We start from the raw sequence: 17,605 nt of genomic DNA on the forward strand, positions 1-17,605 counted from the left end.
GAAGAACTATATTATTATGTTTTTTTAATGCATCTGAATTTATATAGTGCCTGGTCAGTTATATACAGTGATTCAGAGCCAGAAGAATATATCTACGTATATTTTTCCAGCCATTAAATGATTTATTCATGCTTACTCTGGAGCACCTCAGAGCAGAAGGCTGCTCCAGGTCAGCAGCACTCCTTGTGTAATCGTTTGCTTTTCAGAAGGTGTACAGTATCTACCAACCACCTTTTCTCACACCAAACAGCACATAAAATGCTCAGGTAAACAAGAAAGTAGCAGCTCACTATTTGACTTAACTGGCACGTGAATGCTGATGTTACACTTCGATAAGCTCCTCCAAATCTATTCGGCTGGGGCATGAACCCATGACCTGTCTACTGCTGAGTGGAAGGTCCTCCGCCATGTGCTAGTATCTACAAACCCACCCACGGCACTGACTTGCCTTGAAGGCCACCAGAAGTCTTTTCAACATTTGTGTTAATTGTTTGAAACGAACTGTTGTGGGTCCTTACGTATTTAAGACTGTGGAGATAACGTTTGCTTAGTCCACTTGTTGCCATACACTTAATTAGGCAGCTTGGACACCAGACAGGGCTGGATATAAGAACAGTGCTAGACAGTGCTATCAATATCAAATCTATAGTCTTTGTGCTAAAAATCACTGTTTTAAAGGAGCATTTTGTTTTAAGAAGAGTTAAGTCTTTTGCAACTGCCCTTTTTCTGTTTGTCAGATATCAGAAAGTTTCCATTTATCAAACCCACCACAGCTAACTGCTGCTGTAATGTGGCCATGAGGCAACCAGCAAACGAACATCCCTCTCTTCTTGGAAGGAGCGTGTTTTCGCTAGAAAATTCTGTAACGCCAGCAGGAACGGCTGTGGTTTGAGGTGGGGGATTGCCCGTTAAACAGCGTTTGCGAGGACTGGGGCTGCCTTGACCAGGCGCTCCCCTCAGGCCGTTCTAAGTCCCACTCGGCCGCTGGGCCCTACCTCGCCGCTCAGTCCCGAGCGAGGGGAGCCCCCCTCGCGGGGCGGGCCGGCTCCCTCCTCGGCGGCGCGGGGCCGCGGCAGCGGCTCCATCCCCGGCCGGAAGAGGAAGGCCCGCCGGGGCGCTGCGGAGGGCCGGGGAGGAGCCGCCGCCGCCCGCCCGCAGCATCCCCAAGGGAGGGCTTTTGGCAGGCGGGGGCGACGCGCCCGCGCCCCCTGAGGAGCGGTAGGTGGCCCGGGGCGCGGCGGGCGGCGTGGGAGGGAGGGCGGCCGGGGGAGCGGGGCTGGGCCGGGCGCGGCTGGGCTGGCCTCGCCGGGCCCCCGGGGTGCTGCCCGGTGGCGGCGGGTGCTTTGCCGGGGCAGGCGGCGGGTCCTCTCCGCGGACTCCGCATCTCTCTACGGCCGCCCCTTTCCCGCCCGGCGGCCCCTCTGGGCTCGGGCTCCCCTGGGAAATTGAGCTTTTTTCTGTTTTTCTGTCCCACTCACCCCCTCGCCGCCGTTTGTAACTCCGGCTCCTGACCTGAATCAGGACTTTACAAAGGGGTTAGAGGAGCCTTCTCAAGGCTGAGCAGGTAAAGCCGGGCATAGGACGTTACAGGTGGGGGAAGGGGTGGGAAGGATGAAATTCTTCCTGCTGGCAGATGACAAATCTCTGTATGCTTGGGCAGGGCCAGCTTTACTGCTGATCCCTCCCCGAGAGACACAGCGTCAAAGCCGGCCGTGAGACAGGGACAGGGGAGCGCTGAGGGGCTGGGGGGGGGAGGGGGGGGGCACGGTAGAGCAGAGCAAGTGGCAGAGGGACACAGGCGTCAAGAGAAACAACTTCCCCAAACTAAAAATTCTCCACCCTCTTCAAATGTGGCTCACAGAAATCAAACGTCATTGTGGAGGTGGTTTGTTTTTGCTGGTGGGATGCCAGGGCCTGTAAAACATTTCGTGGTTTCCTGCCTAGCAGAAAATATGGAGAGGTTTGGGCAATGAAGGTGATGGAGGACAAAGTATAAACATGTAGAACCGTAGGATGTTGCGTAAGGGAAATTGCAACCACGTAGCTGAAACTGGAGCTGAATGAAAGGTTAGTGCTATCATCAGTAAGTTCAAGCAGCATGCTAGCCGAAATGGCTGTGAGGTTAAGGTGTAGAGGATGTTACCCCGTGTAAATAAACCTGGAATGAAGTTCAGCTTGGTCATACAATTCAATGGATGAATAAACAAATTGTGAGGAAAACCAAGATAGTATCTGCCACAATGAACCCATCCCTCAACTGTTGGCTAGATGGACCTAGGGCCAAGGGGAATTTGTCTAAAGGTATAGTTGTGTTGGCTCCAGATGCTCTTATATCATTTGGGTAAACAAATAACGCTAAATATTTGTAGCAGTGATGATTTACCATTTTAAATAAAAGGATCCTGAACATAACCAAACTGCTCTGTTCACTAGCAGATTTAAGAGCATTATGCTGTGAGTTTAATAAATGGATTGCAGGTGGCCCCATTCCACATTTATGTAATGTTTCGGTGCTAGTAAACTGAATCCACAAGTAAAGAAATGTCACAATAATATTTATTGCTGGGCATAACAAAGTGTTATGATCTTCATTTAGTGTCATGGTGTCATATGCCCAAGTACCTTGTGTACATACTACAGTATGTCTTGTCTGGAATAGAATTAACATAAATTCTCAGTGCTTTCAGTCCTGACTCATCAAAGTCAATGGATATTTTCGTATTGATTAACTTTGTTGGATGAAATTGTCTCCTCTTTTAGTCTTTTAGTGCAACAATTAATTCAGGGATTTTTGCAGTAGAAGGGACTGCTAATTGGTTTATGTTTTATGACTGAGATACACTGTACAAAGTTTCTACAAGTCTGAAGTTCGCAGTTTCATGGTTTGTGTATTGTTCCTTTATTTTGATATCTGTTGAAACTGAGTTTTTTTCAGGATAAATCTGGCTTCTTTATTTGTTAAATACTGAACATGGTATGGCCTGCATCCTTGTTTAGGTCTTTAAGATAGTTTTTGAGTATTATCAAAGGAAGTTGATAGTTCTGATATTTCCAACAAACTAAAACGCTGCCTTAAACATTTGATACCCCAATTCGTATAGCCTATTAATGGCTGTCATCCAAGAAAGGAAAAAAATATTTAAGTTTCAAAATCTTGTTGTGTTGTTTCTTGAGGTGCTGTTGCTCTCTGGGATTTATCTTGAAGACAGCATTCCTGCAATAGGTAGGAAGTCTACCTTTTTTTTTCCCCTAGTATACACTGGAGGCGTAAATCTATTAGTTACTTGAATGTGGATATTCAAAATATGAGTTACCTATTTTACTGTAATGCTGAGTTGAAAACATTTGGGAAAGATGTATTTAAATGCTCCTTTATTCTGTGTTTTATTTGGGAAGCTCCTATAATAGAGGTTGTTACCTTATTGCCCTCATAACCTGCTCTTGATGCAGGCAAACTTCATGTTGAGCTAATAACTGAGGCTAGAGAGCTGAGGTTCCGGTTCCCTTGCAAACCAGGTACCTTAATATAGCCATAGCTTGTATGTATTTTTTGTGAAGTCTGTAGAAAGTGAGAATGAATCAGCAAGTTACTCTTGTGAAAGACCTGCAAAATGCTTCCTGTTGACTGGATTTAAATGTAATTTTTTAGAAGCAGAACACCTGGGAGCATGGCCTTGCAAGAGAGAGGAACCATCAATGACAAGCAAGAACGGAACTCTAGTCGTGTTATTACAATTGTCTTCCTGGCACTTTTCATCGACTTGTTGGGATTTGCGCTCATCTTGCCACTGTTTCCTTCCATCCTTGATTATTACAGCCAGACTGAGGTAAGCAAAAGAGAAAGTCAGCCTGCTGGAAATGTTAGGTATGGGATCAGTAGGGAAGGATGGAAGAAAAATCCCTTGCCTTGGGGCAAACCAAGTAGCTGTAGGCAGAATAATAATATCCAGCACATTTAAATGGTTCATGGACTGAATTTGTTTGTGAACCTGCATAAGACTTTTCCCTCTTGCTTTTTCATTAAAATGAGAGAGTTGTTTTGGGGAAAATTCAGGAATTTCTTAGAAGCTAGTCCTTGTAATTACCAGTGCATTTGTAACTCATGCTGATGTCACTGGTGAGGCAGAGTAAATGACAGTCCATAATGGATCTGCATACTGGGGTTTATCTAAGAACCAAAGAGATGAGAGGTTTTACCCTACTTTATTTCAGGCACTCACTTGCTCTCACCCCAGTATCGTGTTCACTACATCTCAGTTTCCATTCTTAGCAGGGAGCTGGCTGCTGCTCTGGGAACGCAGTGTGGAACGTTATGTTGGTTCCCAGCTGTGCAGCTGCTCACAGTTACCATTCTCGAGTGTTACTGGACAAGACGAAGATGATGTTGTGGGAGAATTATTTTTGCAGCCCCTTTCTAACTCCATTCCAACTGCAGCTATAGGCTTTGTCTTTCTTATGACCCTATCTCTAACCACAGCCATGTGCTCTGATCTCCAGCATCTTCCCCCACTTACAGTATATTTCATAGAATCATAGATCATTTAGGTTGGAAGAGAACTTTGAGATCATCAGGTCCAACCATTAACCCAGCACTGCCAAGTCCATCACTGAACCATGTCCTTAAGCACCACATCTATGTATTTTTTAAACAATTGCAGGGATGGTGATTCTACCACCTCCCTGGGCAGCCTGTTCCAATGCTTGACAACCCTTGCAGTGAAGAAGTGTTTCCTAACACCCAGTCTGTAACCTCCCCTGGCACAACTTGTGGCCCCTTCCTCTTGTTCTGTCGCTTCTTATCTGGGAGAAGAGATGTACTTCCACCTGCCTACAACCTCCTTTCAGGTAGCTGTGGAGAGCAATAAGGTCCCCTCTGAGCTTTTCCCCTCCCCAGACTAAACAACCCCAGTTCCCTTAGCTGCTCCTCTTAAGACCCTTCCCCAGCTGTGTTGCCCATCTCTGGACACGCGCCGGCATCTCAATGTCTCTGTTGAAGTGAGGGGCCCAAAACTATACACAGGGTTCAATGTGTGGCCTCACCAGTGCCCAGTGCAGGGGGACGATCACTGCCCTGGTCCTGCTGGCCACACCATTTCTGACACAAGCCAGGACGCTGTTGGCCTTCCTGGCCACCTGGGCACACTGCTGGCTCATGTTCAGCTGGCTGTTGACCAGCACCCCCAGGTCCCTTTCCACCAGGCAACTTTCCAGCCACTCTGCCCCCAGCCTGTAGCACTGCATGGGGCTGGTGTGACCCCAGTGCAGGACCCAGCACTGAGCTTTGTTGAACCTCACACCATTGGCTTTGTTCCATCAATCCAGCCTGTCCAGATCCCTCTGCAGAGCCTGCCAGCAGATCAACACTCCTCCCCAGCTTGGTGTCATCTGCAAACTTGCTGAGGGTGCACTCGATCCCATTGTCCAGATCATTGATAATGACACTAGGCAGGACTGGCCCCAGCACTGGGCCCTGGGGAACACCCCTTGTGACCAACAACCAGCTGGATGTAACTCCACTCACCACCATACTTTGCACCCAGCCATCCAGCCAGCTTCTAACCCAGCACAGAGCACACCCATCCAAGCCATCAGCAGCCAGTTTCTCCAGGAGAGCGCTGTGGGAGACAGTGTCAAAGGCTTTACTAATGTTCAGTTAGACACCATCCATAACCTTTCCCTCATCCACTAGGCGGGTCACCTTGTCATAGAAGGAGATCAGGTTCATCAGGCAGGACCTGCTTTTCATAAACCCGTGCTGACTAGGCCTGATCACCCAGTTGTCCTTGCATGTGCAGCATGATGGCACTCAGGATGATCTGCTCCATAACCTTCCCCAGCACCAAGGTCAGGCTGACAGGCTGTAGTTCCCCTGATCTTCCTTCCGGCCCTTTTTGTTGAAAGGTGTCACATTGGCTGACCTCCAGTCTTCTGAGACCTCCCCAGTGAGGAGCTGTTGATAAATGATGGACAGCAGCTTGGCAAGCTCCTCCGCCAGCTCCCTCAGTACTCTTGTGTGGATCCCATCTGGCCCCATAGACTTGTTATTTCCTATAGCCAAGATCTTCACCTTCTTTTCAGGTTCCCCTTCTTCTTTTTAAATCTTCCTCCTTTTTTTAGGAACCGTTCTTGTTTGCACCACCTCTTCTTTCTGCGTCTACAAGCCCCTGATTCTCCCAGGCTAACCAGTTTCTGTGCAGAGGGATAGAGTATGTCTTGTGTTGCTTTATTAATTGAAAGATTCAGGACATGCCACTCCTGTTTAGTTCAGGATTTAGCAAGTAGCAGGCTTGATGGTCTACAAAAGGTCAAATCCCTATATTCCCCCACGTAAACACATACCCCCAATTATTTGCTGCTTGTTAGCATTCACGGTTTAAGCGATCTTTACCATATGGCAACTGATCAGCAAGGAAATTTTCCCTGGCAGGGGGAGAAGGAGAGAAGAAATCATCTAACGCTGTCTTTGGTTCACTAAGCTCTGATGCTGTGTTTGAAAATGAAACAGGGAAACTGTCTGCCTCCTCCTATTTCCCTGTTATCTGTTTTGCAGGATGGATTCTATTTGTCATTGCAACGAGGTGTGGATTGGTTTGCACTGATGGCTGGGATACCTCCAGGGCGGAAATACAACAGTGTCTTGTTTGGAGGTATGGAAATTAAACAAACAAGCTAACAGGGAAAAAAAAAAGACAAAAAAAGAAAAAGACTGTTGTTATCAAGTTACTTTCAGTATTGATGTGAGGAATGATGAGGAAAATGACAAGAAATACAAAAAGCATACTTGTCTTTTAATAGATTTTGATTTAAATAACACAGAAAATATCTCTTACAGTAGGCTATAAATTATTTTGGTTTCATCATACTGATAGCAATGAAGAGTTGGACAGCCCCATCTCCGTCATTTGGAGATACCTAGACAGGCAGAAGGAATTGGCCAACAGAAATCTTATGAAATTCAGTAAAGACAAATATGAAATCCTGCCCGTGGGAAAGAGCAGTCCCTTGCAGTGATACAGACTGGGCACTGACTGGTGAGGAGCAGCTCTGCTGTAAAGGCCCAGGGGGTCCTGGGGAGCAGCAAGCTGAGCATGAGCTGGCCCTGGCAGCAGAAGCACCAACAGCACCTGGGCTGTGTGAACAGAAGCAGAGCCAGTAGATTGAGGCAAGTGATCATCCTCCTCTACTCAGCAGTTGTTAGACCGCATCTAGAGCTTTGCATCTAGAGCATTGCATCCAGTTTTAGCCCCCCAGTCCAATAAAGGCATCCATAAACTGCAGCAAGTTCAGCAGAGGCCCACAAAAGTGGAGCAGCTGGTGGCCTGGGCTTGTTCAGCCTGGAGCTAATAACAGCCTTCCAATACCTGTGGGGAGGTTATAGAGAAGACAGTGAGGCTTTTCACTGTGGTGCATAGTGGGAGAAAGGAAGGCAACAGGTGTAAGTAGAAGTTTATAAACGATTTCCCTCTTTCCCACATTATCCTCACAGGCATGTTTTTGGTTCTGTGCTCATTCCCAGTCAGATTACTGGCTTTTGAATAGTAGGAATCAGTTTTCTTTAATCCTTCATAAACTGCATTCTGTCCCCTCTAAGGCCTGGCTTGCAAGCCTCCTGCTTGCACCTACTCACCATTTCAGACAAACAAGGGGCTGGGAACTCCCAGTCATGCTCAACTTGTTGCCTTTCCTTTTACCTGCTGTGTTCTGTACTCTTGGGAGTGCTGTGTCCCTTGACTTGGCTCAGCTGATTTCAAGGGGAAGGAGAAATCTCCCTGCCCCTTGCAGAGGAGTCCAGCTGACTCTTTTGCCCTTTGAAGAAAATATAGCATCTAGCCGGGAACATGCAATTAAGATAGACACTGTTTGTCTCAGAAAGGAAGCTGGTATCCCTTGCTGTTTTCTTTCTAGGAGAAAAGTATTTAGAAGCAGTGTTGAGTAGCGATGGGAATGTTCACTAATTGATATGAACGCTGGCAGCCACAGGCAGTGACAGTGCAGGCAAGGTGGCTGAATTAGGCTGGTATCTGTCACATTTGATTCCATCTCTTCTGCTTTCTTTGATGACAGCTTTTCTTAATAAGCCGTCTAATTTGCTAAACCAGCAGAAAACTTGTTTTGTTTGGGGTTTTTTTCTGGATTAGTTTTCTACCAGATTGAGTTGAATTAGCTCACTGGAGAGTTGACCAAGGCTGCAACCTCACCTGGTTGGCAAGGGCGCCGCCAGTGCTGGTCACCCTCAGCTCCCACTTGTTCCCCCGTGTGGAACAGCCCCGCTCTTGCTGCTCCCTAGCTGTGAAGTGTTTGGTGTGTCTGGGTGTTCTTACAGTGCTAGTAATACAAGGAAGAAAACTTGTCTCTCGTTGACATGAACTGCCAATGTACTAATCTGTAAGATTATTTACACAGTTCTTTTTACCTATCGTAAGCAGCTGTTCTCTCCAAGGTGGTTGGTATCGATATTCTGCCTTCATCAAAGCTGATGGGAGCAGAGCTTCAGGTCTCTCTCTCCTTTGCCTTTTAAAGCCTTGATAGCTGAGTGAGCTGAGACAAATAACCCAGTTTTTCCTTTAGAGAAAAACAGTGTGACAGCAAGGCATTTTTTGGACTGGTTATTGAGAGTATAGTGCAAATTAATAAGTGTCTGAAGCTAGAAATGGCAAGAGAAAAGAGGAATTAAAGATCACAGAAGCTGGAGGCAGATTTCAAAAGACTCTTGGAGTCTGTTGGAATCACTCCTACCTCTTAGGGTGCCTCACTAACAGCAGTGCTTATGTCCTTCTTTCCATGATAAGAGGGAAAGAAAAACTAATTAAGTGTGGCAGAATCAGGTTCAAACAATCAAAAAAAGTCTTAAGAGAACTTTGACTATTAAAGGCTGTGTTATATCTGCTTTAAGAACACAAAATGTATGTAGTCAGCTGAGGAAGCATTGTAGAATAAGCATTCCATTATAACCAGTGAGTTTCAACCCCCTTCTTACCAGTGAATCATCTAGTTTATGCCTGTTACTCTGGTCTGTCTGTCCGTCTTTGCCACTCAGTTAAATAACAATGCAAGACTGGTGTTTCGAGGGTGGCTTAGTTTCAGAGACAAAGCTGTCCTTTATAGCTGTTGGTTTACATTTAATTGTGTGCTTTTAAAGGACCTAATGGTGTAATAGGTCTAGAAGAGTTTGGCTGTCTTTGTATTTAAGATGAAGGCAGCAAGTCTAATGATACATGTGTTTGGGGTTTTTTTCAGGTCTGATTGGCTCAATCTTTTCCATCCTACAGTTTTTCTCCTCCCCCCTCACTGGTGCTGTGTCGGATCACTTGGGCAGAAGGCCTGTCATCTTGATGACAGTGGTATGTGTCTCATGCTGATTTTAGTCATGCCATCTCAATACACAGTTGAAGGCACTATGATCTTGTGGTTAACAAGAGGCTTGAGAAATTGAATGTTCTAGATCTGTTGGCTGTTGACTGCTTCTTGCCAAGTCGCTTAGCCACGCTTCCAAATATGGGTGCTTAAACCGGGCTTCCCAGCTCCCGAGTTGTACATAGAAGGCACCAGAATACTTGTCTGTATACCTGATTTCTAAAATCCCTTTCCCCTGTGTATGGGAGTATTATTCAGATGCTCTGTTTATAAATGTTAGACATAATCCCTGTATATTTTAGTTCCCCAAGTGACTAATGGGGGCTGATCGCTTCATGACCTGTTTCACAGAAGTGCTTTATATAGCAGTATTAGTATAGATGTTATTTCTTATGAACATGAACATTCTCCAAAATGTTTTCTCTTGCTGCTCAGAGTATGGGTTTCTAATTACAGAAGCAGTGCAGAGCAAGCATACATACACGATGGAACTTGGGAGTCAGTGATACAGAAATCCCCATATCTTGTAGGCTTGTGGAGAGTGAGTTAAATAAGCATGGGTGCTTATGATTGATTATGAAATTTAAGGGCTAGAACTGTGAATTTTTCTTATTTTGAACTCAGGATTCTCTCGAAGTTGGAAACAAATCGAGTGGGATGTACAAAAGTAGTTTTGTGCCCAGTACTGATTTATCTCCCTCTGACCTTTCTTTGCTCTTTTAATTTTGTTAGTAATCTCACATTTATATGAAGTCTGTATGGATTTGTTTCTACTTCTTTTATATCACTGTCCAGGACATAGTGTGGTATCAGTATATTCAGACATTTCTGTTACATGGGTTTTGGAGCAGCTGTTGAAAACGAATTAAAAAATTAAATGTTTAGCTGGGAAATGTGCAGAAATGGTATCAGCTTTGCTCTGCTTTATAAAGAACCCTTTCTTGCTTCTGCAGATGGGTTTGATAACATCATACTCACTATGGGCTGCCTCTAGGACTTTTGGCGTTTTTCTTCTCTCCAGGATCATAGGTGGAATAAGCAAAGGGAATGTCAGCCTCTCCACAGCTATAATTGCTGACTTGCACTCTCCAAAAGCACGGAGCAAGGGCATGGTGAGTTACATGTGTGGGGTATATGTTTTGATTTACTAGGTAACTTGTAATTGATTTCAGGTGCTCAGAATGTCTTCCTCAGTATTAATTGATCATGTATTCCTCAGTGTATTAATTGATCAAGTGGAAATATGACTCTGTATACTAACTTGCTTCTGAAAAGATGCCAGATCATTTTGCTGGTGAGCTCTCAGACTTTGTCAGTGACTTTTACTGAGAAGTGAAATGCAGATGCCCTAGAGGTAGAAGGACTACCTGTTCAAGTAGTAGAAGTGTTACTCCTGCTGATAACTTTAATCCTGATTATAATAGCTTAGAAATCAGAACGTCTTACGGCCCAGTTTTGGTAGCTGGAACCCAGTTACAGGGCAACCCATTTTTCTCACCTTCCCAAATTGTGGAAGCCCAGCAGCACTGCACACAGCACAGCGTGCCTCCTGACTTCCTTGGATGCTGCACTGGCTTCAGGGTACGAGCTCAGCAGGTAAAGGATGTAACATTTGGCTGACAGAGCAGCAAATCGTATGAACAGCTGCCCTGTCCTCTTCCAGAAGGCAGTGGCTCAGATGGAAACACCCTGCAGGCTGAACTTTGCCTGTGAATTGCCAGTTAGATCTTTTATCTTCTAAAAACCCTGGGGGCCCAAACTTCTCTTAACAGATTGTTACAAGCCAGCATGCAGGACAGCTGCTTCTTGGGAGGCGAAAGCTTTAGATTTCACAGTGACAGCTAACGAATTTTCCAAGCAATTTATTGTAGTCCTGGTGAGCCAAAATACATTTTTATTTATGGAGAGGGATAACCATACAGCACTAATAAATAAAATGGGTCAGGGCCTATTTTTAGAGCCTGAGAACAAGTCACTTAGTACATCATGGCTTACATCCATATGGCTTATATTCTCTTCTTTTCCAAAGCAGAGTAGGCATGTTCATTCTGCTTTCTGCAAAGAGAATAACATCTGACTGATGCTGTTCCCAGGCTGTGATGGGCCATTGCCTGGGAGAGTGCTAGTCAGACAGGCTACAGCACTGGAGACTGTGAAGTGCCACCTGATTGTCACAACTTGGCCTTGTTTAATTTAGTACTATAGATACAGACTCAGGACAGCAGGAGGATTGTGTCGTAGGATGACATGTTTGGGTCCTGCGTATGGGAGTATATATCTTTGAAAGCCTCTTAAAGAAAATGAGGCAGGTCCTGCACTGTTGTATCCTTCAGTGATCTCACTGAGCTGATGACTCAGATCTCAGTGCTCTTTTAAGCTCCCAGCCAGTGTGTACAGATTCTACCTCTTTTTCCTGTGTGCTAGTTTCCTAGTGAGTCAATAAACCTGCTTTAGTACCTGCACTAAACTGAGGTTGTTCTGGGAAGCCTCTCAGCCTGTTTGCTGTACGAGACATAAATTCCTAAAAACAGAAGTTGCCAAAGTACTTTAGAAGCTATAGACATCATTATGGATTCCTACCATGGAGCTTTCCTCCTTTCTCCAGTTTTACACTACGAAAGTTTATCCTATGGCTGAAGGATCTGCTGGCTGAGCAGTCCCTGAGGTGAGAATCATTATTTGCCTTCGCAGCTTTCTTTCACTCATAACCATGTTGCAGTTTGTTTCTGCCACTTTCCTGACTGGACAGAAAATAAAATCCGTTATTTGGAATTAACGGGTTTTTCACACTTAAAGCTTTTTGCTGTGCACTCCCTACATGGTCAGGGTGGTTAGGGTCTGTATCTGATTGCATTTCTTTTAAGGTAAATGCCAGGAAATCCAAGTTGTTTTAGAACTGATCTACATGAACAAACTGGTGTCTAAAACTGCATGTGTGTGTTCATTGTATCGCTGCAGGCAATGATTGGTGTTGCTTTCTCCCTTGGTTTTACCCTGGGTCCCATGATTGGAGCTTACCTAGCCATGGAGACAGAGAAAGGAGAAGTCTTTTATCTTCGTTCGGCATTGCTAGCACTCATGTTTTCTGTGGCTGATTTAATTTTCATCTTCTTCCTACTTCCGGAGACACTTCCCAAAGAAAAACGGGTAAATGGACTATCAATCTGAAGATCTGTGTTTCTTGCAAAAATAGGATTTGAGAACTGTTGAAATACCAGAAGCAATGAAGAAGAGGCTTAGCCAGTGTCTCAGGAATTCAGTTCATTCCTGGGACCAGGATTAAATACTGTTATTCAGGCTGGTGTCAAAACCGATTGCGTGATGGTCCCATCTCCTTAGCCCAGTGTAATATGAGAAATTCTTCATAGCTAGCACAACTGCTTAACTGTTAGGTTTGGTGCGTTAGGTTTAAATTTCTCAAAACCAAATGGGAATGTGGGAGGGAGGGGGTGAATTTTAAACTATAATTACAGTGACTCCCTGCAGAGGAATTTCAGCTAATTGTAAAAAGTAAATGCATCAGAGGCTGGATTTTCTTTCATTTAGCCAGTATGTGTTAGAAAATTTCTTACTGTTATCTTGTCTTTGCTTGATTGTTTTGAATGCTGAAGTAGCAAATTACGCTTATCTCCGAGCTGTGCTGTCTTCCATAGATACGAAATACCTACGTGTGCTAAAATTCAGTGACTAGATTTGTGGAGCCGAACATTTTTTGACATTACGATCTAGTATTTTGTGATCAGACACTGTCCAAGATATAATTGATTAAAAGTCTCTTGGAGCAGTCTCCTTTGTAGTGTGGGAGGGACTGAATACAGCCCTAGATATCTGGGTGAAACACTCGATTTGAGGCTTTCAGCTGGATTGCATCTTTCCTATCGTCCCTTGTTTCTAAGCAGCGCTCAGACATTGAAGCGTGCCTGGTCTCTGGATAGCCAAACCCATTTGACACCGAGAATTGTTCAGGAAACTTTTGCCTGTGATACTCCCGCTGGGGCAAAACTTTAGACCTTCCCTGAGTGTTTCCCAGCAGGTTGTGTCCCAGCTGAAATTGGTTGCTCACATTATGTTCCCAGGCACCACAGCTATTTTATCTTTTTTTAACAGTTCTTCCATGTGTCATCTGTTCCCCCTTCCTATTTGGCTGTTTCTAAACATTCCAGATAAAATCCTGTTCTTAGTTAGAGCTGCACACTCTGGGGTGGAGGTAACATGTTGAGGTAGGGAAGTGCTGTGGAGCGAATCCGTATTCTATCAACAATTCCACCTTTGCTGTAGAGAGATAAATGGCTTCAGCACCTTTTAGGACTGTATGATGACTGAATACCTCCCTCCCCCTTTTATTACCCTCTTCAGTGTTCTTCTGATAAGCCACTCTGTGTTAGACAACATGACTGAATTTTGTTAAGAAGGTGAGTGCTCTGTCCCCGCTTTTTGGGGCTCTGTCTCTGTGCAGCAGTGGGTATTGTGTGAGGTGGATTGATAGGTGCCTCTCAGGGTCAAGTCCCAGTCATGCAAAATACACAGGGTGTTTGCTTACGAGAGAGCGGTTTGACTGGCATTGGAGCTTCTTGTGGTTGGTATCAGCGTTGGTGCTTCTGGTGCTGTCTCCTTTCAGCCTGCAGCTGGGCAGTGGCCCCGTGTGATTTATGTGTTCTAGGGTATTTGTAATTCCACTTACGGGCTGCTTTGCTCTTTTCTGTGATAATTCCCCCCGTTTTCTGGATGGGAGGGGAGCATTTTTCTTGGCCTGTAGACAACAGAGGAAGAGCAGGTATGTTGGCTGTCTTTCTGGAACTTGGATGGGCTGCGCTGGAGCAGGTGCTCCCGGAGTATAGGAGTGGAAGCATTGGAAGGACAAAGCTGTAAAAAGAGGGGAAATGATCATAATAACCGGTAGGAGGATGTGCCAGTGTGATCAGACAGCCATTTCCTTGAAATACGCTGTGTTCTCGTGATATTCTTGTTTCTCTATCAGTCTTCACAGGAAAGGAGTATTTCACATTCTTTCATGTTTCAATTAACTTGTAGAAAGGGGAAGGTGAAGGGGGACGGGGAGAACAAGGATGAGCTTTCATCCAGAGAGAACAGAATTTTTGCTCTCCTTCTTCCTCTTTTTTCAACAGTTCCACGAGTTTGTCAGGTGAAGAGTAACCAGAGAACTGTACCTTTCACCTGGCGGAGGCACTGGTCTTATGTCAGGTGGACAAAACAGCTCCTGCTGTGACCTGCTTGGGAGGAGGGAGGAATGGAAAGGTCTCTGGTGGAATCTGTCCCCTTTAAGGGCTTTTGAGTTATTTTTTAGCTAAGCTAGTTGTGGGCAAGGGTGCCTAGCTGGCGGGAGAGTCTTACAACGTTTTTTCTGGTGTCCAGCTAATCACGTAAGGACTGTGTAGGGCTATGCAGCATCACTAGCAGACTTAGGGAAAAATAAGGCTTTTGCTCCATGCATGCTGAACAGTGTCTGATTTGAAGGGTAAGGCTGCAGCTTGGAAGGCCGGGGCTGCATTCCTGATTTGGACTGACTCTGTGCCTTCACGACATGTTCCTTAGTCTTTCTGCATTAGAGGAAAAAAGAGTAAACAAAGACACTATGAAACATGTCTACCATTCAAGGTGACTTTTGGGATCATCAGGAAGTAAAATAGAACTATTTTAGAGTAATAAGTCATAAGCATAGAAATTAAATACAAGTTAGATATTGCAGATTTTGAACCTGCAAAGAATCTGAATTCCACGCAGCTGGTGACATTGAAATTGGCAGTGTATGCTTCCTTATTTGGGATTCATGAAACACTTTTGTCAGTTTTAGGCAATGTTTTCGTTATTGATCAGTGGATGAAGTCACTTCCAGACACTGCTTCTAGGGCTAAGATAGGAGAAATTGAAAGAAATTTACATGCACACACATCCGCCTGTATTAAAAAAAATAAAATATCTATCACATAGATATATATTTCATAAAATACTTCAGATTGTAAACATATATTTTATATAAAATATATAACCTCCAGAGCAAACTACAATCAGCCTTGTAGTACAAAGCAGCTTGGCACCCTGTCTGACATGGATAATAATTCAAACCAGGTACAAACCACAGGGGGTTTGTATTACTGACAAACATGTTTGAAGAGAGGCGCTTGTTACCACATTCTCTATGCTGTAGCACAAACGCCATCATGCCAACAAATGCAGGAACTGAGGATTGCTACAAGCCAGCTTCAGGAAATCCTCTTACAGACCTTTTAAAAGCATGAGGAAACTTCTTCTTGGGAGTGTCTGTTTACTCTCTGCAATACATGTAGTGGAAGGGGAAGTAAATATCCCAGTTTATTCTGTGTGCTTCAGCAGCTTTATGGCTTTATACAAAACCAGCCTGGTATATTGAACTAGTTGCTGTTGTGAGACTAATAGGCTCCAGAGCTCTGCCGCCAGATACTCAGAAGCTCTGACTATCCAAACAAGACAGAGGTCATGTTAATACCATGTTGAAGGTTGATTTGTTTACAGCTTTATTAAATCCAGTCCATGAGTGTCCTCAGGTCATGCACCGAGATTAAGTTCCACTGATAATTTGACCTTTAATGTCTGTACCCTCAAGGGGGTAATAGCTTCCTCCCTCCCTATCTGGGAAGAGAAGGAAGCTCATCAGATAAAGTCTGTGCAGTGTTTTGAAGATGTAAAATATTAAGTGTGATTACTCAGGATTCTTGAGTCAGTCTTATCTCTTCCGGTGACTGTCATGTAAAGCGACAGTCTAAGTTCTCCTACTTTAAAAGGATTTGCTTCCTTGAGATTTTAGACATCTCTTCTTTAGTATTTTCTTTGATTTTATATACCTTAGAATAAAAGATAAAGAAATTTAAAAATTAAATTCTCTATGGATGAAAGAATCAGCATCTCTTAAGCGCCCATTGATAAGGAGCAAGGAGAGTGCATAATTAGGTTGAGATGTACAGAGTACAAGGACCGGAAGGGCTACAAAATAAACTTGCCTCTTTAAAAAGCCACGCAGCGTGGCTAGGCTAGGCAGAACTTCTCTAGAAATCTCTCTAAAATCTCTCTAAAGATTCTTTCTAAAAATTTTATTTTCCTTTTCTTCCCCAGGAGGTGTCACTGGCTGGCTAAAAGAACAACCAGTACCAAACCAGAGCACTGTTCGGTGTGCTGCACATACTGTTCTCAGACTCGTAGCGCACAAGCAGTTCCCCAGCTTCCCATGAACTTGCAGGCAGATGTGCCATTATTTTCCCAGTAAATGTTCATTGGACATGAGGGATGATGCAAAAGGTGAACCAAATAAAGCCACCTTTGAGGCTGTGGAAAATGAGCCTCTTCTCTTTTTAAACACGGAGAGAAGAATCTGTTTTCTGTCTTCAGTGAAAGCTGCTATCAATGCTCTACCTTCTAGTTACAGTGCTGGAGCCGGTTCTGCGTTGAGAAAGTCTGGGCTGCTATTGGGGGCCACTCAAACCCTAATGCCAGTTGCCTTGTTTCATCTCAGATAATTTGTGTAGATGTAGAAGCACATTTGGCTGTTACTGTCAATTCCTTGCAGTAGTTATTAACGTCAGTTTTTTAAATAAACTTCATTCTTTCTTTGATCAGGTCTCTTCTGTGACGTCTGGCTTTCAGGCAGCAGTTGACTTGCTCAGTCCTCTGGCCTTATTTCAGTTCTCTGCAGTCACCCGAGGAAAGGAATCCCTTTCACAGAAGAGTAAGTGTTAGCTGGCTTTTTATATTAATATTGTATGTGGCGGTGGTTTCTAAGTGAAAACTTTACTCAGACTGTTTCAGAAGCAGCACTCTGTTCACTCATTTAAAACCAATCTTACTAACTTATGAGCAGGGAATTGCAAGGTCCCTTGGACGCTGGTCCGTTTATTCCCAAAAGAAGATTTGAGAGATTAGTGTTTTGAAGATTTCTGACTTGCTACTTGCTTTTTCTTCAGGCACTGGCTGCAGCATGGGGTAGGCTGCAGTAAGTGAAGTGATTCAAAAAGGTAAATCAAGGCATGAGTAAGGGAGATGTGAGTTTGCTTATCCAAGCTGCGAACCAGGAAACTTCAGAAATTGTATTTCTCAGTTCAGGACTTGGAGATGTAGGATTTTAGCTGGCCATTTCTGTATATGAAATTATTTAAGCTGTAGAAAATAGATCAGTGTTTGCCAGGTACACCAACTTATCATTCAGTCCTCCTTGCTGCTGCGGCAGGAATAGAGTAGTATTTGGAGAAAATCTGTTAAACCC

The 17,605-nt window shown here is 44.4% G+C and overlaps 1 protein-coding gene across 7 annotated transcripts in view; it reads left to right on the plus strand.

Moving 5' to 3' along the window:
- Positions 1–1,080: 1,080 nt before the first annotated feature.
- Positions 1,081–17,605, plus strand: part of MFSD10 (major facilitator superfamily domain containing 10) — a 28,023-nt gene continuing 11,498 nt past the window's right edge. The window contains exons 1-9 of one of the 7 annotated variants that reach the window (XM_037386138.1): positions 1,081–1,218; positions 1,522–1,564; positions 3,175–3,223; positions 3,650–3,827; positions 6,551–6,647; positions 9,238–9,341; positions 10,308–10,466; positions 12,313–12,501; positions 16,963–17,071. In XM_037386138.1, coding sequence (XP_037242035.1) covers positions 3,669–3,827; positions 6,551–6,647; positions 9,238–9,341; positions 10,308–10,466; positions 12,313–12,501; positions 16,963–17,071 — 817 coding nt within the window. In that variant the 5' untranslated portion in view covers positions 1,081–1,218; positions 1,522–1,564; positions 3,175–3,223; positions 3,650–3,668. Of the gene's footprint in view, positions 1,219–1,521; positions 1,565–3,174; positions 3,224–3,466; positions 3,517–3,649; positions 3,828–6,550; positions 6,648–9,237; positions 9,342–10,307; positions 10,467–12,312; positions 12,502–16,962; positions 17,072–17,605 lie in introns of those variants that run through there. The other 6 variants (XM_037386156.1, XM_037386130.1, XM_037386147.1 and 3 more) reach the window with 6 other exon arrangements.

The sequence above is a fragment of the Falco rusticolus genome, chromosome 1, assembly GCF_015220075.1.
Source record: "Falco rusticolus isolate bFalRus1 chromosome 1, bFalRus1.pri, whole genome shotgun sequence".
Classification (NCBI taxonomy): Eukaryota; Metazoa; Chordata; class Aves; order Falconiformes; family Falconidae; genus Falco; species Falco rusticolus.